Source organism: Phalacrocorax aristotelis, chromosome 17 (genome assembly GCF_949628215.1).
Source record: "Phalacrocorax aristotelis chromosome 17, bGulAri2.1, whole genome shotgun sequence".
NCBI classification, from domain to species: Eukaryota; Metazoa; Chordata; class Aves; order Suliformes; family Phalacrocoracidae; genus Phalacrocorax; species Phalacrocorax aristotelis.
In genome coordinates, this window is record NC_134292.1 from 11679643 (window position 1) to 11705000 (window position 25358).

A 25358-nucleotide genomic window follows, 5' to 3' on the forward strand; every position below is an offset into this window, starting at 1 on the left:
GATTCATTTCTTTTTATCTTAGAAAAAGAGTGGTGCAGAGCTTAGCTATTTTGGACGAGAGGGATTTCCACACAAATGTTTCTGCATTTCACTTCTGAAGAATGATTTTCATTTTGGGTACAAAAGCTGAATACCCACTGAAAACTTCAAATTAAGTAAAATTGAAATCAGAGTTGCACATGGTTATAGCACCTTCTTAAATCAATAACTTTGCCCAGTAAGTTTGTGGACAAAAGCAAAAGGACACAGAGTTTTATCTTTTTTTTTTTTTTTCCACTACAACGAAACTTGGAGCAAGACAAAAATCTTTTGACATATTCTGACTGCTCCTTTAAGCAGCTAGAACTAGGTGCTATAGCTCACAGTTTAACAGATCAAACAGAAATCCTACTAGTTAATTATAAAAAAATAATGCAAGGTACCTATTACGTGGTTACAGGAATGAGAGAGCTCTTGTCCACCAAGTCTAATTACTTCAAGTGACTAAGTACGCATAAACCTCGGGGCCTGCGGGGCAATCCACCCTGTCTGGTCCCAGACACTTCTCCAGCGCTGTCAGAGCAGGAATTACCATCATCTCATTCATGTCCCAGCGACCACGCTCTCTTCTCAGGAAGTTTTTACTATTATTGCTGCAACCCTTCTTGATAGGAAGGGGAAAACCACCGCATAGGCAGCCTCTGAGGGATCAACAGTTGCGTATGGTCCGGCAGCATTTACCTAACACCTCCCAAAGCTGTTCTTATAATATCTGGAAAACAGAAATCCTGCAAATTAAATACAGCATTAAACTGACAAAAATCACATTTGTAGAGAAACGGAGGTTAGCAAGGGACATATTTATCTGCATAGATGGACAAGTACACCGACTTCTGATCACCGTAGCTTTTATGAGTTCGACTTCTACTGAAACGGAGAACTGTAACAGACACTCTGTCCAGCTTTATACCTTAAGAACTAGTAAATCATTATATTTTACAAGCTTAGTGATATCCTAAAAAATATATTTAAATACCAATCGTGAAGAATCATATATAAAAACATTTATAGATTTTAATCCTCTATCATAGACCAGTAATCCAGACTACATTAAGAATTTAGTGTTTTATACAACCTGGTAAATTTTAAACATTTTAAAAAAATGTTAAAAACTGTTTTATTAGGATTGTTATATTGTACTGTAGAAGTGCTGGTGTTTTGGGGGTGTTTTGTGGGTTTTTTTTTTAAGACACATTTTTATTTGAGTGTTTTTCATTCAATTTTTCACATAACTGGCTTCAGAATCTTAACTCAAAAATAAGGGACTACGAAGCAAACCAAGTAACAAGAACATTACTTCAAAACCGTTCCACCAAATGGCTTTGAAGAGCACAATTATACTTGGCCTCACACCTATGTACTACCAAAGTTCAGTTAAATCTGTACAAAAATATTATCTCTCAGTTATATTACTAAAGTGTTTTATTTTTAAACTCAAATATACATTGTCATAAGAGAAGGACTCGTTTCATACCAGGGTCAAGTTGGTGAACATGCATGTGAGGTTTTTTTTATCTATATGAAAAAAGAATACCGCTATTCAAGTTGCCATTTTATTACCTTACGTAACCTGAAGTCACTACATCGACTTACTCATTTAAACTAGTTCATGCATTTAAATAGGTTGCCGTACATTCAACACTGCCATTATTTTTTATTTAAAAGCAGTGTGTTTCATAAACATATAACTTGAAGTTTAAATAGTCAGAATATAAAATAAACACATATTTGAGGAAATGACTGGATCCTATCTGTTTATAACCTGAAGAGTTTTTCAACCATCAGTTACTGGGTCCTTATATTGAATTCTGAAAATATTTCAGAAGACAAAAGATAAAAATATTTTAGAAAATTGAACTTGTTAGCTTTATTATATAAACATTCCGCAGTAAGTGTATCAAAAAAATGTATTCAGACTGAGTTAACTACATTTTTGACATTCCTAAAGCAGGACTTCTTCCTTCACGACTGCACAGAAGGAAAAAGTTGTCAGGAGTCTGAGATCCTACAACACACGAGAGTCAGAAGGACAAAACCCATGGCTATGACGAAAACCGATATGCACTTTTAAATAATGCCTTCACACAAGAACTTGGTATCTTTCTCTGAAGGGAGAGAGGCGGGGCAGGGGGCAGGAATTTCAAGTTTCAATGTCTCTGTAGAATTCAGCATTTCATATCTTCAGCAGTCACTTCATAGCTTTATCTACCCTGTCTTCACTTCCTTCACCCATCTTCAGACCACTAGAGACAGCACCAGCGGAAGCACCACGCTGCCGGTCATTCCAGCTGCGGGGTTTTTACCTCTGACCCCCGCGAGCAGGCGGCGTACAAAAGCGTTTGTCCACTTACGCTCTGAGAAAACAGGTTGTAAAACAGAACTTTCTACTCCTCTCAGTACACTTGCTGATACCAATACAAACTGGTTTATGCATTACCTTCCCACCAAAAGAAGGCTGAAATGCGCCAATACCTGCATCTCTTACGAGTTCTAGATCACAGGAGCTGCTGGAGTGGCAAATACAGCTGAGCTACACTGGCCATAACGTAACCACGCACCGGCTTCTGGAGAATTTAGCACAGCTAGACTTGCTAGAAATTTGAGAAGATGAATATGCTAGTAAGTACGTCTAACATTAAAACAATGAGGAAATTTAATTGAAGAGCCTTGGCATGCAAAATTCTTAAGAATCAGAAAGCATCTATATGCTTTAAGAATATACAAAAGCAGAAATATTTTATGTTATTTTATTTCTTATCACTGAGACCACATCAGTAGATCGGTAAGTTTAAATCACCTTTCAGTACACTGCAATTAGCAGGAAATAACAATCAAGAACAAATTCTGGATCTCTCTGACACCTTCCAGACTCTTTTGCCCCAATAAGAGAACATTACCTCTCTACACACATAGAAGATTTAGAAAAGATGACAACCAAGAGTATACAAATGCCAGTACAAAACTAGGGGATATGTCTGATGAAGGATGTGAAGATGATGTCTCGGAAGAGGGAGCAACAGCAGTTTCTGAATGTCTCCACTTTTGTTTTTTAAATAGAAGACTACAGGTCTTCACTAAATTCAGAACTGTCTATATTGTTCACCCTCAAAAGCCCATGCCAAATCTCCTGCAAAGTTAGATTAAAGCAAACCTCTGGGGGAAAAAAAAAAAATAAAAAAAAAAAAGTCAGCGTCTTTATGCATATCCAATAGGATTTATTTTATTTCAACCAAAATCCTGATGTTCTTAAATGAGGTCTTAGAAAGAAAAAATCTTTGGCATGGAAATTTTTCTACAGTATTAAAATTACCAAATTAGAACTCAGAATTTGATGACTTGGACATTAGCTCTCAACTTACTACACATTCATCATTTGGAAAAGGAAGAATTAAAAAACATATTTTAAATTTGATAACATATTGTATTGAAAAAGGTAGCCCAGAATTCCAAGTTACCGAGGAGATCTTGATGTGCGGTGCCTGAGCTTGCGGGGTTTTTTAAGTTCACTGTTCAGAACCTCAGAAAACCCCACCAGACCACCTGTGACACTTGTTTCGTGCTTTTGTCCGCCCTCTGCTGTCTGAAATGCAGAAAGGAGTCACCTATGGTACCGAGCGCTCCACAGCTGTGTCACACACAATATTTGATCACGGTAAGTTCAAGATTAGCTAGAAATCAAGCGAAGAGAAAAGGAAACTGAATAAGTGAGACAGACTCAGTGGTTCTACATTAAAAGAAAAATCACAGAACACCTAGAAGATGAAGTTTTTAAACTTAATCAAAGATTTCCGTAAGTCTGTCTGATGCTGTCCCCAGCAGCAACAAAACTATGAAATCTCTCCTGAAGGCAGATTTCTAAACAGCACTGGTTAGAACAGCCAGAAGAGTTACCTGTGAAAGGGCATTGCCTTTCTGCTGGCCACAGGAGCTATACCCATGTGGATAACTTTACTGCCATGGAGCTCCAAGACACGCCTCACTGTAGTTTGCATCCACTTGAAAAAGTCTCTTTAAAACTCAAGGTCACTTTAAAACTCAAAAGTCCAGGCCTCAACTCCTGGCCTTCCGAGTACTGTCTCAGCTTTACACTTTGCTTCCAGACCTCTGCAGAAATATTTTAAAGGACCGGCTGAGTGAAAAGAATTTCCTTTTTCTCCGGTTCTTCTTCAATAACGAATCTAAACATGTGACAATTTTCCACCTCCAAACCATTTTAGCACGGCCAGACCCACAAAATCTCAGACCGAAACACGTGAATATGATCTTTAATAATAAACAACACCTCATTTTTATTCTATCACCGAGCATAGCAAGGCATTCCTGAAGCTTGCTGCCATCCAACCAGTCATCTAGAAGCAAATAAATAAACATTCTTTTCATCCCCATTTGCTGTCAGTCTTCTGCATGTTTTTACCCACCCATTTACCACACAGCATCCTTTAATTCATAAAGGACACTGAGAAGATCCATGTCAGCAGTGGGTGCTGCGGTCTGGGAATAGCACAACTGAATCCACGTAATACTGATTTACAGTCTTCGTTATCCTCGAAAACTTACATTCACTTACATTAATGACGAAATTTCATTTTCTCATTAGTTCACAGGAGAAAGAAGCAATAGGCACAAAGCTGAGAGTCCCAAATCATCCACTGCTGTAACCACACTGAATTATTTTTTTTTTTTTTTGGTATGAGTTGAAGCAGAAGGCATTTAACTACAACATAACTCCTCCATTTCTTCTTGGTATTCGCTCAACATAAGGGAGCTGACAGCAGAGAACTCTTATCCAGGAGAGATCAAGAAGGGACTCGTACTACTCCTCATTTAGCTTTTCTTTTTAAACTGTGTTTCCCCTTTAATTTGTCATTAATCAGGAAAAGTTACCGTATGTAACCAGACACTTCCCACATGGGAGTGAATCAGCACCCCAACCATACAGGGCAGCAGCTACGGGGAAACCGCTAGGGAGCTACCTCCCCACCTCAGCACACAGTCCTCGTCGCTGGATTGCCACGGCTAGCAATAGTTGAAGTGTCCACTGGAGAAAAGAAAGAATGAAGGAAGATACTGAGAAAGCACCTGTTACCCTGCCTCCCACACAATTAATTAGTATTTTTCGTAGATTTTGCAATAATTTCTCCAAATATTAAGCTTCTTCAGTGAAGGTCTAGCTAGCAGATCGCTGCCGTCGGTATAATGCTGAGGTACAAGGCAACAAACATTTGGTACCTTCACCAGTCTAGTGCCAGCACAAATGGCACAGACATACTTGTTTTAAATACAGACATCAATCCAGAAGTCTATTCTATGGCATTGCTGTCTGCAACCCAAGGAAATGAGAAGCATCTTTGCTCTTGATAGCTGTTCTTAATTTTGCAACCCCATCCCTGAAGTTCTCCAGAGGGGTCACATGCAATAACATACACACAGCAGGTCCCATTCCGCCACGTGCAATTCACAGTACTCGCAGGACAAAGACAAGTTCTTCTTGTTCTTACACTGGAATCTCTCACATGAAAAGCAAACCAGAGACAGCTGAGACAGATGCCTACAATTGCTCATAGAGGAAACTGTCCTCATTTGCGATTGCTTGAGCAATTGTTCAGTCACCTAGCTGGCTGTCCACACAGTTACCTCGGAGCTATCTTTACCCAGACCATTGCTCCAAAACTTCAAACTTCTCATGAACATGGAAAAAGAGGAAAGCAGAAGACAGACTAGTGTTAAATTTGTTTAAAACAAGACAGGCCAGATGCCACAGGGAAAACTTCAATCCACAAAAGTTCTTAACGGAACTAATATATCAGTAGATATTAAAATTGATTTTACTTGCATAATTTCTTGCAGCAAATGTAAGCAGAAAATTACAGACTGTATTCCAACCTGTCTGTGGGAGGTCATCAGAAACTACTCCGATAGAGCCTCTTTGCCGCTCCAAAATGCAGTGTTTCCAACTTCCTCTAACAGTCTTTATTATGACAAACCTCACAGAAGCCTCAATAGGACAGAGCAAAGCTCACACATGTGAACTTTTAGGATGTGGACAGCATCAGTGACATTCCCTCAGTTACCAACAGATGCTTTGTTAATAAAACTTGCATATACAAATGTCTACAAAATGTCTTAACAAGATCAGTTGTGACAGCTAAAGATAACAGCTGCCATCATGCTATGTCATATCAAATTACTGCAAAGAGACTTCTTTTTTTCCACATTGTTAACTCAAGAACGTTGACTACAAACAAATACAGTTATCTACAGAGGAACTCAAAGTGCAAGATATTTTGCATCACTTCTGCAGAAGAGCAGTGACTTTGAGGGCCAGATAGGAAAATCATTTTGAACAGCTGGAAGTTATAATTGCAGTGTAACACAGTAAAGTCAAACACTGTTTCCTAGAGTCAGCCAAAAGCCAAACCACAGACCTACCTTAAGATACAGAAGCAGCTCTTGGCCCCAGAAGATAAGCGACAGAATCCAAACCTCTGTTTGCTGTCAATGTCTGTAAGCACAAATGTAAAGTTCTGCCCAACTTGGTTAACTGCATGGCTGAAAACAGAGAGAGTAAAGAGGAAAAAAATTAATGCTGAGCTAACTCTGTGTCAAAAGTATCTAGTCTAAGTCATTGAACCTGTAAAGTTTCCTATTTTGGAAGAGTTTTTTTTGAGAAATTAACTTTGAGAGTATATACCCTCCAGAAACTGAAATGCGCTAGTTGCTTGGTGAGGGAGGAGAAATTTTGGGTTTGTTTTTTTTTTTCCATTTTTAAGTGTGGGAGGATACTAAAAATGCATTTATCTCTAAATAAAAATGGTTCTGACTATCAACCATCTTCAGTGCAGTACACACTGTACGAACCAAACCCGTGTTCTCTCGTATAACCCAAAATATTTCTTTATTGCTCTTCACTTGAGAATTGGTTTACTCCAAGAGCAAGACAATGTTTAACAACATGCTAAGCTTCTTCAACACTTGGATATTGACTTGTAGAAGCTTTATTATCCATCTACCAATTTTGCATGTATGCCAGAGACATCATTCCAAAACGTTCAGCAACTGGAAACATGCCAGGTGACTCTCCTTTACTCTAACAGCTAGGCAACGCGTTAAAGGAAAGCCTAGAATAGCATGCGAAGAAAAGAAACTAGAATCAAAAGTGCGCTGTGCTAAAGCCAGACATGGGTATAAAAATAATTTTGTAGGACTTTTATATGATTTTTCAAAATTAAGAGTCATTTGCCTCATCTCTAAGATCTTAATGGCTCTTCAAGAATAGCACAAGTGAACTAATAACATTCTTAGCTGTTGGCTCCCACTCCCACCCCAGTGGAAAGTATCACTATAGGAAAATTTGCCCAAATTGGAAAAAACACAGTTTTGGAAAACAAACCAAGTCAAAAAACCACAAGCAACAACAACCACCACCAAAACAAAAAAACAAAAACACAAACACTACAAAAAACAAGAACTAAGCCACACAAACAAATGCCCAAACCTCAGCATTTAAGAATTCATTACTTTAAAAATACTGTAATTGCCATCTGTATTTTACCAAAATGGCAACATCAAAGAAGCTTTACATTTAAAACACAGACTTTCTGAATCCCATTTATTAACAAAATTAAAGACATTCTTGAGATATTACCACATTTGTCTAAAGTGAAACGAATGCTTGTGTACAGTGATTCCACATAAACCAAGCCCAATTCACCCCCCAGTTTGCAGAGATGTAGTTTTATTGCTTAATAGAAATTTTGACCTTTAGTGGTGAAGCTGATATTAATATAATTATTTGAGCACTTTTCATTCCAATTTTAAATCTATTTGAGACCCCAAATAGTATGAAATTAGCACTTATTTCAGGTTATGTTCTAGTTTATTTTAGATTTACTGAGAACTGAGAGAACTGACTAACATTTACATGTGCATCTTTACTAGTCAGTCCTACCAACAGCAACAACAAAACCTATTAAATTTAACTAACAGTCACAAGCCTTAAAAGCAAATAAACATTCTCTTCCCTGATGCCATACACAATGTAATAAACAATTTATGTGGGAGATTATACATTCAGCATCCAGAGAGGAAAAAGAAAAATAGACTCTCAGAGATAAAAGTTGGATCCAGATTAGAAAGGTGTCCCTGTCCAGCTTAGAAAGAATCCTTCAGTGGATTCCAAACAGGGAAGGAAAAACAGGCAGTGATGAAGATGAAAAAGTGTTCCAAATTCACAGATGAACAAAAAGACAGGTATTTAAAAGCATTTCAGTAGTCTGAGAATTAGACAGCGTAAGTACTATCATCCTACCAAACTCTAAATGTCAACAGAGCAACCATTTCCATAAACCGTACTGAGCTGCTAGGGGATACCAAAAAATCCCTTACTGGTGTTGTGTTTTATCTGTAAAGCTTGGATGCAATGTTACTATGGTGATTTTAGTATGGTGCTTTAAAAGGGGATTATATGCTTAATTTTAACAAGGTTGAGAGCAGAGCATGTGTGAGAAATAGCATTCTAGCTGACAATTAAAATTATGGAACGGGGGAAAAAAACATGCTTCATGTGCAGCAGGGAGAAGGTTGTTTATTAAACAGTTGTAACAAGTTGGTGAGCTCGTCCAAAGCAATACTAAAGATTCTTACATTTATGTGATCTGCAGAAACTAAATATATCTGATAGGTATTGCTTGAGTTTCCGCTGTCAGTTCTTCATATGGAAGGATAAACTTCCCAACATAAAAAGTGCTCTTCCTAAGATCTTAATATCAATACTTCAGATTCATAGCTCTATTTCCAAATGGGAAGAAGGTCTCTCTAGAGCCTAACAGGATAGAAGCAGCATAAATCTCACCTCTAAATGGGCAGCCAGAAGTTCAGGTTGGAAGGAAGGGGAGAGAGGAAGAGTGATCTCTTAAAAATCTCCCATCATTAGCTATGTCAGACTAACACAAATTAATCTGGTAAGATATTTGACTGAGGTGGAGTTCTGCACTCCTGCATTTGGAGAATAGCCTCTGCCTTGATCATGCAACCATAAGAGCAGAAAATTCACGGTCCACTGCCTAAATAAAGGGGCAACTAGTCCCTGGTCATTTTTGACCACTGGCAACAACATATCTAAAAACAATCAATATAGAAAGAATTAAGAGTCTGTGTCAATGAGTGCCAAAACCTTCAGCACAGGGACCAACCAGATATGCAGGCGATCTTGGTGTCCTATCATCACGTGAAGCTGTGATCTGGCAGAGGCAATAGTACACCTTCAGCTTTTGCCATCTGTTTTATAAAACATGCAGCCTTAGAAGACACACATGTAGGTTAGGACTTGCATCCTTTCTCAGGACTTGTTAAAGAAATACCACTGTTTAACGTCCAGGTCAGAAGAGCAAGACAACTCAAGTACCACTGAGCACGCTTCTACCATCAGGAAGTTTCCACTGAACACCTGGCATTATGCTCACATAACAGAGAACGTAGTTACAGAAATTAAATTTCCCAAGTAAACGTCTTCACAAACAGGGTATAAATTGAGGACATGGCTCTAGCAGGCCTTGAAAACCTAAGTTCTATGACTGATAACACTACTTTGGGCTCTGAGTTGGTGAAAGGAAAAGTAGCGTTTATTCTTTAGTGACTACACATTTCTGATCATTTGTTATCAGCATCTCTTCATCATAATTCATATCGATCATTTTTCCACAGATTCTGAAGAGGCATCCTACACAGTATTGTTCCAACAGAAGGTATTTTCCCATGTTCCTAAGTTATGTGAACAATGAACCTCTCAACATTGTGGAGAGATTCTAATCCTAAAATTGTCATGGCTAACAACAAGGCAACCTAGTTAACTGGGAACAGTACCTACATGTTTGGAAGGCCTGCAATGAAACCACTTTGGGGTTTCCCTTGTTTTGTTCAGAATGAAGGCAATATACATTACAAAAACCACCCTGAGGACTAAGAATTACAGTAACTGGAGATCTGATCCAACATACCACTTTTCAGGCACACACAGAGGGATAAAATCCCACTAGAGCGTGCTAGTCAGCTCTGCAAAACACAACTGTAAGGACCTTTCTGACATATAACTGAAGACTGTATTTCTTCTAGAAGTGAATTCCTTTCACCTCAGAGTAGAAGTGTTTGCTGATAAGACTGAGGGGAACATTAAAGCATCATCTGAAGTAATTTCATTATGGGGCTACCTGCTCACTACTTGAAATAACTTTATTTTAAATGCTATAAGAAATGTGTATGTAAATACTCAGTAGTTGGTTAACAGTAAATAGGGAAAGAAAAGACTAACTGGTGCAAATTTGTCACTTGCGGAGTTCCAGAAATAGCCTCTATGAACATGTATTCAATCGGTTCTAAACTTGGAAGTAGTTAAAGATGAAGAACATTTTGCATATAAGATGCACAGTATTTTTCTCTTTAACATGGTCACCTTAAATTAATTTATATTCAGTGATATAAGACTGTTTACCCTCTTGCTGTAACTGGCAGGTCAATGTGTGTATTTTTACATGAAGAAGATAGCACACACCTCTCTCTCACCTGCCATAACCTTAACTTGGGACATACTCTACCTTCTGGAGTACTGAAAGTCCATCCTTAATTTTAAATTATTAAGTATGCTATGGGTTATAATCTCTCCTGTATATTCAAAATGGTTGGCTTACAGTCTTTTCAGTGACAGCCTGTGATATTCAGTCAAACAAGCAAATCTAGAAAGGGGAATCACTTTTCATTATGTTCTCATTTGCACCCCATATGGGTTCTTATCCTTCAAAATGTTATATTGCTGGGGAAAACCAACAACAACAAAACAAACAAAATGCCTAGGTACAATAAACCTACACATAGTCAGCATAAATATTTCTAGTAGAAATACATACATGATAAAACTATATGTAAGTACTTCCCCATTCCCTCCCCTTCAGAAAGGAAAAAGATGATCAGCAAAAAGTGATTCCAATTTTAAGAAGTATTTGTGGCTTTTAAAGGTCATCTGAGTGAACAAGCGCTGGTTAAGTGGCTCATGTTGAGTGCCCAGGATATTCAAATTCTCTTCTTATGTACAACTCCGGTGTAGGAGAGGCACTGGTAACAGCTGTCTCCAGCAGTGCCTCACCAATGTCTCCCAACCCTGAGCTCCAGGAACCACCTGGAGGGTTGAAAGAACATACAGTCTGCACGATCCATTCAAGCTTTCAGCTTCCTCCAGCCCCAGATGACCACATCGGAGGACAAAGTGTAGCAGTGGGTTTATTATTTAGGCTTTTATCTCCAGAGAAGCATAGTGAGATTCCATCTTCGTTCACAGAAACTAGCGAACAGTATTTCAGGATAACTAAGAAATGCCAGCCGGCCTATGGGTGGGGGGGGGGGGGAAAACCAACCAACCAACCAAAAAAAAAAATTGAACAATGGCTCAAACAAGAATTGATATTAGAAATGGGTGTTGATTTAGAAAGAAAAATAAATTTCTGCTGTAAATACCACAGATTTCACTGAAATAAGATTTCTAGCGGTTTAATCACAGTGAAGGCCAATTTCATCAATCGGAAGCACTCAGTGCGCTTGCTGACCTGGGACAAGCGAGGCTACCCAATTAAATGGGGCTCCTGGGTGGCATCAGCAGTGGTGCATCCTTTCAAAATTTCAGTGCGTGTTCTTTTCATGAAACCATCAAAAATAACTCACAGTAAAAGCAAAAGTAAAAAACTAAAAAAATGTTCTGGAGTTTCCTAAATTGGAAGAATTAAATATTCTCAGTTCCTGTCAAACCCACTGTATCTTACTTTACAATTTTTCCCCCAGAAAGTCAGAAGGCACATTAAGTAGCCACCAGGTAAAGTACCAGCATTCCAACAAGATTGAGAGGCCTTTAAATGTAAAGCACTTAGTTCATTATTCTGCCCAAATTTTGACAATTAATAAAATACATATGCACACAAAGCTTTGATATTAATATGCAATTGACAATTACTACCCAAGTATTTTCACATCCAAGTATTACGTAGAAGTAAAACAAAATGCACGGCTGCCACCAAACAGCCCAAACTTTAAAAACTTTTTTTTTTTTGATGGTGCCCATAAAAACCCCAGGAAAAAGTGATTCTAAGACTATAATTTGCACTTGGGTGCTTTAAATCACAGTCAAGCAGACAGAACATTAAGAATGGTATGGTTTTTATTTTCTACAGTGGTTTTATTGACAAGCTTATTTTCTTGTAAAGTTTGAAAAGCTAACACTACCTGTCCACATAGAAGGGGAAACAAAACTTGGTCAAAGTCTGTAGAACTTCCTGTGGAGAGAAAAAGAGATAATTTATACATCTATTGGGACCAATAAATCTAATATTAACCACATCACACAATTTCACAACTTTGCCCTGAAGAAATAAGAGACAGATGAAGAAATATGGGCTTTATCAATTACATGGAAGGAGTACCAGGCAGTCAATCATGTGAAATAATAAACATGATCAAACTTCATTAAAAATGAAAAATTAATCAAGATTCACACATGGGCAGGCAGCAGGAGCCATCCAGTAATTCTCCAAAGAGTAGGAGGAGGTTGGGTTGTTGAGTGTTAACACCTCTCTAGGGACAATCTCTACCCTGACCATATGGATCATAGTGAATAACACCAAACCACATGGGTTTGGCCTGGCAGGACCACTTCTGCTGGCACAGCTTTTGACTGTTACCTAGGAACAGAGGTCTGGGGGATTAGAGAATACTTCCTAACATCAGCAAGATAAATAACAAAAGATAAAGCCAATAGGTCTCATAACAGGAATGGTTAATGTTGCCTGCCGCTATCAGAAAGAAAATCTGAGTGTTAAAAGACTGATTAAAATAATATGTATTAAAATACAAATCGTTTAACCTACAAACCATTTTCTAAATGTTGCAAGACAGCACCAGACAAATTTTTAAGCATAGCATTTGCACAATCTCAAATAAAAAGCATGAATATGAAAACTGAAAACATGATCAGCAATTAATCAACTTTACAACTTTAAACAAATACAGTCATTAAAGAGGCAAAACCAGAAACATTTTATCCCAAAACAGTTGTGTTCATAGATGAAAGTTATCCATTTACATTATATTGTTCTGTAACATTCAAAATTTGAATTCTATAATCCACAACCCCCCCATAAAGGTCTATCCAGTTTGCAGGTCTTTACTACCAGCCAATTCATTCTCCTTCACACTTAAATACTTCAGGACCTGACATGGACACTATATTTCTGCTTTCAGCTGAAACAAGATAGCCCTGACTAAATGACAAACTCTCTGATAAATACAACACTTCTCTGACCAATAGTAATAAATTATCATCAATAACTAAATTGATGTTTCCCGCTTCATTTATTTCTAAAACCAAAGCCATCATTCAACAAATAAACTACATCAATCTAATAACCTATTCAACGAAGCAGAAAACATATTGACTCCTTCGCAAGAACATGCTCCTCCTACATAATTCAAATAAGCACACCCCGTTCTTAGCAATGGTTTCAGGCTCAACTGCTCAGACTCTTCTTTGGAGGTTTCTTTGCAACTAAAATGTGGCAAGTTCTTAAGATTTCAGGCAGAAACAGATATGGAAACTTTGACTTCTTGACAGTTTATTGATAGATTATTTAACAACCTCCTGTTTTTAAAGAACAAGAAAGGAGCTACTGAAGAATGCCATGTAAAGCAAAGAAGTATCCTTCCAATTTCGGGAGGAAACTTGCAAAGGACCTATACAGGCTTCAGAGGAAACTCCGCAGAAATATGTATTTTGATACAAAATAATGCCTTGATAGTAGAGGCCTCATTAATGGGATTGGGTCCACCCTCATGCAGAATCTCACTGAATTCCACAGGGATCAACCACGTGCTGATTGACTCTGATTGCTTGCGCACAAAAACTACATCTTGACAAATCTTTACTATTACACAGTTGTCTTTTACCCGCAATTGAAATCTCAATGTGTAAAATGTTTAAAAAAAAAACCCAACACACACACACAGAAAACACCACAACAGAATTTTAAGAGAATCAAAATTATAATCGCAGGAGAGTAAAGTGCCTATGCTTTTATTGGCCTTATCAATACAACTTGCCCTAAAAATAATGACTGCACATCTATTTTAGAAACAAAACCATGTGGCTGCTACAAATACTTCTGAAATAAAACAGTTAAAAGTTAACAAGTCCTCAGTCGCCTCAAAGTGGCAGAATACATTCTCTCCATTATTTTGATTATTTAAATAATTACTCTAACTGCAAGTGAAAGGTTCACATAATCAACCACTTTAGCATCTCATCAGCACTGCGTTACTGTAGGACAATAGTGCATTATCCGAACTTACTTTGCACTTCTTTCTTGGTATTTATGGCTTCCTAAACACAGAAAATTGAATTTTCGCTTAAAGAGGCAATATATTGAACCTGTACCACTACATATTGCCTTGTCTTTTAAAAAAAGATTTTAGTGATACTCTTTTGTGCCTTTTATAATGTTATTGGACATAATTTGCTGCTTATTGTACACCAATAGTTATCTGCCTTGATTTACAACTAAAAAAATTGAGACTAGTACAGGTTAACCACAGACGCATTTTTAGATTTTAACTATTTTAAGGGGGAAAAAAAGTGTCACATACAGAATTAGCTCTTAATTAGCAAAAATGTTGATCTTTTGCATGTAAGAAATACAATTACTGAAGAACTATTCATTTTTTTGCTCAAGTTGCAAGCTCGTTACTATAAATGTAATGCTTTTTTTCTTTTTCTTTTTTCTTTAAATACTGCTCAGTTTGAAAGATTAGCAATGCCCACATAATACACAACTTCCTATAAGACCTCCTTAGGTGGGTGGGTAACTTACAGCCCAGAAAAATCATAATTTCTTTATGATTTCAGATCAAAACCGTAACAACACAAAACCTAGAATCCCTCCATGTCAGCATCTTAAAATCCTTTTTATATTTTACCTGACATGAAACAGAGAGGTAGTATCAATAGCCTGTTTTCTTATTTTATTCCCCTATGCAGATTTTCTTAAATAAAAACCTACCTAAATGCCTCTAAAGCAAAACACCCTAAAAAGAAGAAGAAAAAATAAAAACCCAAGCCAAACAATCCAGGACACACAGCTGATAAGTGTAAATTACCCAGTAGCTGAAACCAGCGTCTCTAGGGTATCGCATGCCAGTTTTCTGGATCAATCCCCAAGTTTATATTTTCACAAATCTTTTTACATGCAGTTTGATTTTTAACATTTTAATGAGCAAAAAGTGCATCTATAGCAGCCAGTCACCACAGTTAAAGTGCAGGGCATGAACTGTGTCCCTTGAGGGACTGAGCCCAGCCGAGTCACCAGTGGCTTTAGGACATACACCACCTGGTTCCTTGTCCCAAGGTTCCAACTCTTTTCATAATCAAAACACTGCTGACATTATAAACCCCACATGGGTTTTCTAAAATCCTTCCCAATCAATAAAGCCAGTACATAACTTATTGGAGACAACACAGAGCTCATTGATTAAGTTTGGTTTCAGTAGCAAAGTTTTCAAAATAAATGAAGCAGGAATACAGTGTTCAGGCCTTTTGTGTCACATCGCAATTTATGAAGGTGAGGCAGTCTCTAAAAGGGTTTCCTCCCCACACACACGAGAGATGTGAAAAGCATCTGGAAAGCAAGGTTGTTAAATACACACAATACACGCTTGGCTGATGTCCCGGATTATCTATGTATTGAGATGAAATAGTAAAGAAAGCTCAACGTTGCTGAAAAATTTTGCATATTCACTTGTGAATTTAATATGCAAGCTGTACCTTAACTCAAGGCATTTTTATTTTTAAACCTTTCACCGTATGCTCCCTCTACCAAGTCAATGGAACAACTTCAGAGCCTCTTAAACATACAGGATCCCTTTATTTCTCTTGTTCATGTGACCATCAGTACCAAATATCCCATGCTGCAGCTACAATTAAATAGAACTGCACTGATAAAATGATACGCAAACTGATGGTCTAATGCGAGAACAGCAGACTGCTGCAAACAACATACTCTCAGAGAGACACGTGATGCAACAGACACGCAAAGTGGAACAAGAAGTCTAAGTACAAGCTGGAGAGAAAAAGAAATTAAAATACAGACAAAGATCTGGGAAAAAGGATGAATGATTAAGGCAAGATCCTCAAATATTACTGTGAGTCAGAGAAGGGAAACAATACACCACAAAACCCAACAGGTTGGGGACTTGTATTTGGAACCCTATTGGGAAACCTGAGGGAAAACAAGACGAAGTTGAAAAGACTACCCAGAGTACAGACAGGACCTTTAGCTGTGGATCATGGCAAAAAACACAACCAAACAAAAAACCAACCCCAAATGCCCACAACCATATCTCGGGAAGTACAGAGACTTTCACAGAAGGACAATTCAAATATTACAAGAGAATGGAGCACTGCAAATAAGCCGAGTCTTCCATGGAGAGAAGAGATGACTCAGTGAAGAAAAAGATGAATACTGTTTTATTTCCTTGACCTTAAAACCAGAGGTGAAGTACAGGTGAGGCTGCTGTAAGTGAAACGCTAAACAGAGAGGGTGGAAATACAAATATTTTTCATTTTATCCAGCCTGAAATACCATCTGAATCCATGAAACAAACATGAAATCCATCCTCTTTGCATGGAAGGACACCAAGAGAGGTTCAAGAACACATCAGCAGACTAATGGAGGAAGGAGGACATACTGGAGAGCAAGGAGGGTTAAGAAGAGAACAGTGACAGCCACCATTACAGGACCAGGAGAAGTAAGAACAGATAACAGGATCCCAACTTGACCAGCAAGCAAGTATATATGGCTTTATTTCTGCTCAGAAACAACATCAAATGTAAACATAGCAGAAGTGTTAAAATAGCATAAAAGAGTGCTAAGAAATTAACAAAATATCATCCAATTATTTTGAAAGTCGGGTTGTACATTAATCTACCCAACTGTAAACTGCTCTTAAATATAACAGCAGATATATTAATCTATTTTAAGCTAACAAGTCATCCACTGCAATGGAACAACAGGTTTAAGGATTCTAACAGTTGCCGGCGCACCCAAATAATCAACTTAAACCTGACAACAACTCTGTTTAAAACCCTTTGGGTTTCAAAGAAAGAAAACATACAGAACAAGCTAGAACACCAGGCACTCTGTTACCTAGGCAGAGCTGGTCAGAGATTCATATACATTTTCCCAGGAAAGGGAACATCTCTCTGCACAATAATGAGCACCTCAGTAACAAGTTTTGCCGACTACTTCAAATGTTTTACAAAGCAGTTACTTACAATGCATGGGAAGAGGCAGACATGTTTCAAAATTTTATTTAAAGAATGTAAATGTAATAAAGCGATGCCAGCACAAAAAATTCAGCCACTAACTCAAACACAGCTACGAGTAACAAACAGGGATCAGCACATCTTGTGCCTTGAAAATTTAAACTTTAATTTGTATTTATTATGTCACCTTATATATATTATCTTACATAAAATTTTCCTAAAGTTATTATTACAGATTATTCTCATTAATTAACAAATGCCATGCAATTATGTAGTTAAAAATCAGGAGAAGCACTCAAATTCAAGCAGCTTATAAAAACTAACTCTCAAATTGAAAAGTATCCTGTATGCAGAGGCCAGTGTCACACAGCCACAACAAAAAGCTGATATTCTGCAAGATGACAAAGCAGAGAAAGCAAAGAACAATAACTTAAAGGCAGGATTTCTCTGGATTTTAAAGATTTTTCTGGTTTTTAAAAAACTGATACAATCCTTTTTAAAAAAATACTGCTCGCTTAAAGCATTTTTCAAATTTCATCTTACATTGATTTTCATCATAAAATCTTTTTACATCTTATAGCAGCGCTGAACGTTACTGGTTTTTATAATGGTCAAAATATTTTAAGAATTACTTTTAATGAATTCTTTAAAAGAATGTTCTACCCCCAAAAACCAGGAGCATATTTTGCTTAGTAGAATTAAATCACCTTTATTTAGTTTTATCTCTTACTTTTAAAAATTCTACTAGTATTCCAATACAACTTTATAGCACTAGTTTGTATATTTGCTTAGTGCTCTAAAAATCCATCAGCTTCTTTTGAGCAATTATAAAGCTTGAATTAGGGGAGGGGTTTTCTTCTACAAAAGTCACTTCTTCCTGTGTGAGGGGCAGAAGGGGAACGGTACCCAGTATGAGATAATATCGTTTCTCTGAAGGTAACCAATTCTTCTCAGGAAATGCTATTTTTTAAAAACAAACAAAACCACAACACATATATACACAATCCTGGTAACAGGAAGAGCATGAGATAAATAACATTTCCTAAGCATATTGAGGGCTGCTATCATTTAAATATTTTAAACGTACAAAATATGTGCACAGATGGGCAACTTTTCTACTTGCATTACTAAAAACATATTTCAAGATAAAGCTCAAAATCCCTGAATTTTTTAAACCTAATTGTGACTCTGTTTCTTAGAATTCACACCCCAAGGCCAAAGCTTTCCTGCCACCAGTCCTTCAAATCTGATTTGGACATTACACGGGAGGAGGCTCCAAGCCTCCCTGAGGTCTCACTCCTTTTACAACATACGCAAAAACAGTAGATAATGGGCCTATGCTGAATTCACCGCTCTGCACAGCTCCTCCTGGGACACAGGCCTAGCAGATGTGATAAAAACTGTGTCAGAGAAGTAGCTCTAGTTTTTGCCTTAATGACAACTTCAACCTCTCAACTAATAGAACAAAAGAACAGAAGCAGCTATTACTTTTTTCCCAGTACAAGAAATCTGGAAGTAAAGCTGAACTCAATATTCAAGCAGTTTTTCAAAGACATCTCCTCAATAAGTGTCTTTAAAACCCCTCCAATAAAATTAAGATTTGGTTTTATTCTAAGACAAATGGATTTTAACTAACATGCTAGGGAAAAAAAAGAAACCTACAGCTACTTTGGTAAGAATAATTGTTCCAGTCCTAAATCACAAAGATGTGAAAAATTATACAAACAAGCATGAAAAAAAAGACATCCGTTCCAATTATGTGCATAAACAGTGATCTATTGGTAAAGATAAGAAGCGCCAATATCAGAAAGCTAGAATACTAATTGGATTGAATATATTTTAAACATTTAGTGACTAAAAACGAGGAATATTTTCACTTCCACATTTAGGAAAAATTAGGTGAGAACTGTGAAAAGATAATCACATACTTCTCACACCACAAGTCAATCGCACAGGTATATTGCGTCAAAAACAAAGTTTTAAATATACACTTTGGTTAATATTTGTTAAATATTATAATCCTCTCTCAAGATGACCAGCCCTTTCAGACGTCGTCTCAAATGCTCTATTCAGCTACAACTGCATACCCACTTAATCAGCAATCATTGTTCTCCGAAGCAGGACTTTGTTGTCAAGACATGCACTGAAACCTTTAAAAAATTTCAGAACTGGCATAAGAAAAAAGTGATCTTTGTCAAACAAGGACAAATTTATGCAAATCTTTTATAAACATTCACAAACATTTATTTAGCTTTTGAAATGTTGGCCTCATTTGAGAGCATGAAAATGAGGGGGAAGTAGGAAGATGCAAAGGACAGCTTAGAGGCTGGCACACTACATAAATATTCAGAAGGAAGATTATAGGATTCATGTTAGGCTGTCTTAGGTTTCTCCAAAGTCCACATAGAATACCAAAGAACAAAACTAACGAGAAGTAGAGCAGATGTTAGACAATGCAGCAGCCCTCTTTTCCACACTCACTTGGCTATACTTCGATGCTTTCATTTTTTCTTTCAATATGGTTAGGTCATTCAAGGATTCTCCTATAGACTCTGTATTGTGGCTACAGAGCTATAAGCTGGACCTCTGTCAGCTTTCCAAAAGTTTCCAATGAAAAGGCATTATGCAAATTCTACCTCTCTTACTCTCTTTCAGAAAAAAAAGCCTCCAGTATGCAGTCATTGGAGTATTGGAAGTCCCAGCCTTCATTTCTGTATGGTTGTGTTTGCCTTAGGGCCATGCTGCTTGTTTTGACAGTGGATCCCCCTAGATAGTTGGGATTAGTCGAGCTTGTTTAGATAAACTTGAAATCAAGGCCTTCTCTAGGTAGACAGCTAGATGTAGCTACTGAGTTTCCAGCTGCCTTCTTCTTTCATCCCAAAACAACTGCAGATTCACAGTAGAGATCACAGCCACAGGCTATGTCACATACATAAGTACAAAATTAAAGGCTGCTAAAAGAAGCCTTTGTAAGTCTTAGTGCTAAAATAAGGAATCTGTACTGCATAGTTTAAACAAATTATTCAAGAAGCACCAATAAAGGTCTGCAACGGAGAGTTAACAAGACACGTTCACAAAAGAAATACCCTGTTTACATAAATGGGCAAGATCATGCTTTGTTAATCACTTCTGCACCATCCACTGTCCAAGCCTTTTAAAAAATATGTAAGTAAATAATCTAAAACATTTTCTGCTAGAATATCTGAAAGTGAGCTCTGTTTATCAAATACAAACTTTAAGATCATAGGAGACTATTATGATGGAACCATTCCAATTAGATTCTCAGTCACATTCACAATAAAATTGGGCCAGATTTGATCTTTACTATAATGAGACAACGCAAACCATAGGAATTCATTCACACAAATACAATACGCTAAACGAGAAGGGCCAGACCTAAATTAAAACCTAAAATCAAATCCTGACTATGTAATTATGTTACAAATCTGCATTGTGGTTCAGCCCCAACAATTGTTCAGGGGGTAGGGGAAAACCAAAAACAAAAAAACCCAACCAAATGCAAACCAGTTGTGGCTTTCAAAGATGGTGATCTCTCCCAGCTGGGTGCAAATTTTCATATACACTTCTGCAGCATCCAGGCACAACAGACAGGAAACTAAAGGAAAAATTAATTGCCAGGATGTTATGAACAAACAACCAGCAAAAAAAAAAAAAAAACAAAAGAAAGAAACTAACAAAAAGCTTACATCAATGAATAGTAATTATCGGTAAAAGTCAACTCCTGTCCTTTGCTTAGGAAAAAGGACATGAAGAAATTTGCAACGTTGAAAATAGTTTAAATAAAGACAACAGCAGAGTTTTATGGTTAAGAAGCAATGGTAAGAATTTGCCACCGACAACTTCTCTGCCTTTGTGTGAAGGAGGGCTTCGGTATTGCTCTTCTGCCATTTCCATATTACAGAAATTCTACTATCTATCACTGTAAAATTAAGTCATCTCACTGACATGATCTTTTATAGAAATTCAGAGCATTAAAAAGTGTGAAAGAACAACATTACACTCCAATTTCTTCCTGCACTGGTTACCAAAGAGAATATTAAAGCATATACTGAATTCAGTTAGTCGTTCCATATCATAAATTCTCCATTAGAGACACCCTTAGCAGGAAATAAGCTACAGACTGTGAATCCTAACCAACAAGTGAGCAAAGTACATGATTCCTGAAACGTAATGAGAAAATCAGTTTCATCATGCTATTGTGCTTAAAAGAAAACAGAAGAACACTTTTAGAATCATTACCTACAAATTTAATATGACTGCTAAGAAACGTGCCATGGATATACCTATCACAGTGTTATCACATTCCAGAGACTGATGAAATGCATAGATTTGCCATCTCACCAGTCTTCTAATGGCTATGATCGAGATCCTCCTTACTGCTGGAGAGAACAACAAGCAGCTGCGGAAGAGCTTTAAAGGCAGTCACTAATGACGTTCCTTAACAACTCTGTTACACAGGTATTATCTACTTTTTGCAGCAGAGGAAGCACAACAAAACTAAGCAACTATCCCAAAGAGGGCAACAGCTGACCAATTTTTACAATTCAGGAGTATCTGTTTCTCAGACTTGCATTCACATCGTACCTATCTGAGAACTCTCTAGGGGAGAAGGAAGGAGAAAATTATGATATACGATGAGGACACTAGAGCCCCCAGGAAAAGAATTTTTCTAACATTAAACTTTGCAGAGATGAGAGGGGGTTAGATAACTGAAGGTTGTAAGAGGAGACAGATTTTCAAATTTATCGGTATTTTCACAACTTTAAATCTCCAATTACCAGAATATGCTAGACAGAATAGTAATCAAAACCTGAAAGCTATAAAAACATTCACTAGCCATGGAAAGTGGTTTTTACTTGAAGACAGATGCTATGTACAAAGATGACTGAACTTAGAAACTTTCCCAAGTTTTCCAAGTACAAAGCTAAGAACTTTGGACTCCCTGGGTTAACACAGAATCATTTCCAGCTTTTCTCTGTAATATGGTACCAGCTCTATGCTGCTGCCCAGGCACGTGTGACGATTTTTGGGTGCGTAAACATCAATTAATCTCATCTATCAATCACCAACAAATCCTTTCTTTCAGGCTACTTTTCAGTCACTACTTTAAAAAATAAATTTTAAAAAGAACAAAGAATAATGCATACAAAACGATTTGGGAATTTGAGTCAAGGCACTGTGCAATCTAAACACTTTGCGCTATACATTTATCAAATTATTCAAAAGTTACCCTAAAACCAATAGCAAATATGCCAACATAGGCCTCATGATGATGGCTATGAGAAAATGGAGTACCAGGAAATTAAAACATATAAAAATCTCAAAATTCCAGTTATATACACTCTTATAGACTAGTTTTCTTTCACAGCTAAGGTAGTGAAGTATTAAAAATATAAATACCTTCCAGAACATGCACTCTACTACTCTGCTATGTCGTAGTAACTTGGAGTTCAGCACATCTGCCATTTGGTGCTCAGCGTTCACTGGCACTCCTACTCTCCTCTGTGCTGGGCATTCCAGCGGGCAACTCCACCCTTACAGGCTAAGCTACAGAGTGCACAGGGGTTTGATAACCATGCAGACGGCTACAACTGCACACTTGTTATTACTGGAGTAACAAATCACCATCCGACTTCACTGAGATGCAACATTTTATTATAAAATTCCTGCTTCTGAAAAGAATGGACAGATTATGTGATCCTCGGGGGCATGAGGTGTGGAGCAAATAAAAGGTCACGTCTACTTTAAAGTAGGTATCACACACAGCAAGACTCTAATTAGGAGAGCCAAAAAAGGTTATTTTTCCATCCACACCACCTCAAACCCAAACTCCAGGAAGTCCCTTTGCTGTCAGGAGTAAATCATGGAAATCTCCTGCCACCTTGGAAATCGACCCAGGAGGACAGCAATCTTCTAGCATTCCCTTTCATACCCTCTACATGCACCAGCACCTGGCTACCAGGACTCAAGATGATCTGTTTAAATAACTTGCTTTTCGTCTTTACAGCACCTTCAGTGAAGCTTTAGCCTCTTTATCACTTATTTTGTAATGCATTTATACAGTATGGGCAGACAAGTTGCAAGAGCAGGAATCCAAAGAACTGTATCCTCCTCCACATGCTCAGGAAACTTTGAAGTATTAATGACTACTTTAGGAGGTACCAAACGTTCTTACTTTGTTAAAACAGTACAGCTACACTGAAGAAGCAACAAAAAATATATTAAGGGGAAAAAAGGCTGCAAGACATTATTATCAATGCTCATTTAACAGTATGGTCTCAAAAATAGTCTGTCATCAGCAATTCAGATCTTTAAGCTAGATAACTAAGTCACCCCACTAAACTCTTGATTTAAAGGTGATCTCTAATCTATTGGGACGTTGTTTAACTACTTTATGACTGTTAATATAAAAACATGGGATATGTAAGATTGATTTGTGACTCTATCCTTGACAACACTGCTTACCTGCTGATACTCATTTTAAATCACATTGCAAAATAAGTTCTACTGTTTGCAAAGGATAGGACTCCCCAGTACCCCTGGTAGTTGCAAACATCACCATAACCAGCCACAGCAAGGAGGACCGTTACATGCACTGAGGTGCACTGACAACAATTTTAATATGCCTACACCCACCATCTTGTTTGGCACTTGAATTTTATTTTATTTTTAAACAAAACAAAGATACTTTCTAGGTACTACAAGTTTTTAAACAATATTTTTGGAAGTGCTTAGAAATTGATCTATAGCACTGGTACAGAGCTGAATGGTTCAGGAGACTTAAACGAGAACTTTCTAAACTATTTTGATAATGACTGGCTTAACAAACCAAAGTAGAATATTACTGCATAAGCATCTCCCACTTTAAAGAAACCTATCTTTACCTGAAGTGAATATTTTATAGTTTTATCAATAAATTTAAACATAAGTGATAATGATTACTCACTTTAGGCCTGATCCCACAACCTTTACTCACACGAATAGTCCCTCAGGATTTTAATATGACTACCTCAACGAATAAGAGTTGGCAGGACAGGTTTTAAATTATTCATATATTCACAGATTTTTAAGGCTAGAAGGGACCATTATGATCATCTAGTCTGACCTCTTGTATAACAAAGGCCATATGATTGTATCCAGTAATATTTGCACTCAGCTGAATAATCTGTGGTGAAATCCAATTGTGTTTATTGAACTTCCGATATTGATTCAAATTTTTCATGAAAGAGAACGGAAATTGTTTAGAAAGTGGCTTGAGCTATACTTCCCCACACTTGAGCCCAATTATGCCTCTATTTCCACTCCAAGTTTTCCTACGCTCTGGACACTGGCCTTTGCCATGGCTTTCACACCCCGGCTCTGGAGTCCAGCACTATCTCAGGTACGCTCAGGCCAAAATCAAGTCACCTCCTGGGCTCCTTCACAAGATTAACTGGCAGTTAATTACTATTTGTTTTCTGCACTTTTGCCACTCCTGCCCTGCTCTGGGATTTCTGAAATACAGGGATCATAACTGTAAAAAAATTTGACTAATGTTACCAATGATGCAACAAACAGGGAAAACAGCATCTCCATCCCAGCTCTTTCACAGACAGGAACAAATGGAGCAGCCGCTTGAGTTACCAGCTTAAAGTTTAAAGAAAAAAAAAGAAAAAAGACATAGTTTTGAGTACTTTGTCACTCAGCACATCTTAGACTTCAGGACTAACTTTTTTTCAGGGATGCTTACAAAGACTGACTTACTGTTTTGCTCTGCACAAATCCACTGCAATGATATTTTGCAGCCAATCACCAAGTAGTAGTAAAATAAACACAAAGTAATAAAGAAACGTAGAATGCTACGACACTATGAAATTCTGTGCAGATCTGATGGATTACTGAAACAGCTATTCTCTTAGGCTGTTAAATATACCCTCTGAATTCTCTCATCACAGAAACACTTAACTACCAT

At 37.4% G+C, this 25358-nt stretch overlaps 1 protein-coding gene across 9 annotated transcripts in view; it reads right to left on the reverse strand.

The window, feature by feature from the left end:
- Nucleotides 1-25358, reverse strand: part of DENND1A (DENN domain containing 1A) — a 222496-nt gene that overhangs the window by 148788 nt on the left and 48350 nt on the right. For 7 of the 9 annotated variants that reach the window (XM_075112125.1, XM_075112122.1, XM_075112120.1 and 4 more), the window contains 2 exons: nt 12301-12350; nt 6469-6588 (listed from right to left, as the gene is read on the reverse strand). In XM_075112125.1, the coding sequence (XP_074968226.1) occupies nt 6469-6588; nt 12301-12350 (170 nt within the window). Of the gene's footprint in view, nt 1-5922; nt 6014-6468; nt 6589-12300; nt 12351-25358 lie in introns of those variants that run through there. The other 2 variants (XM_075112121.1, XM_075112123.1) reach the window with 2 other exon arrangements.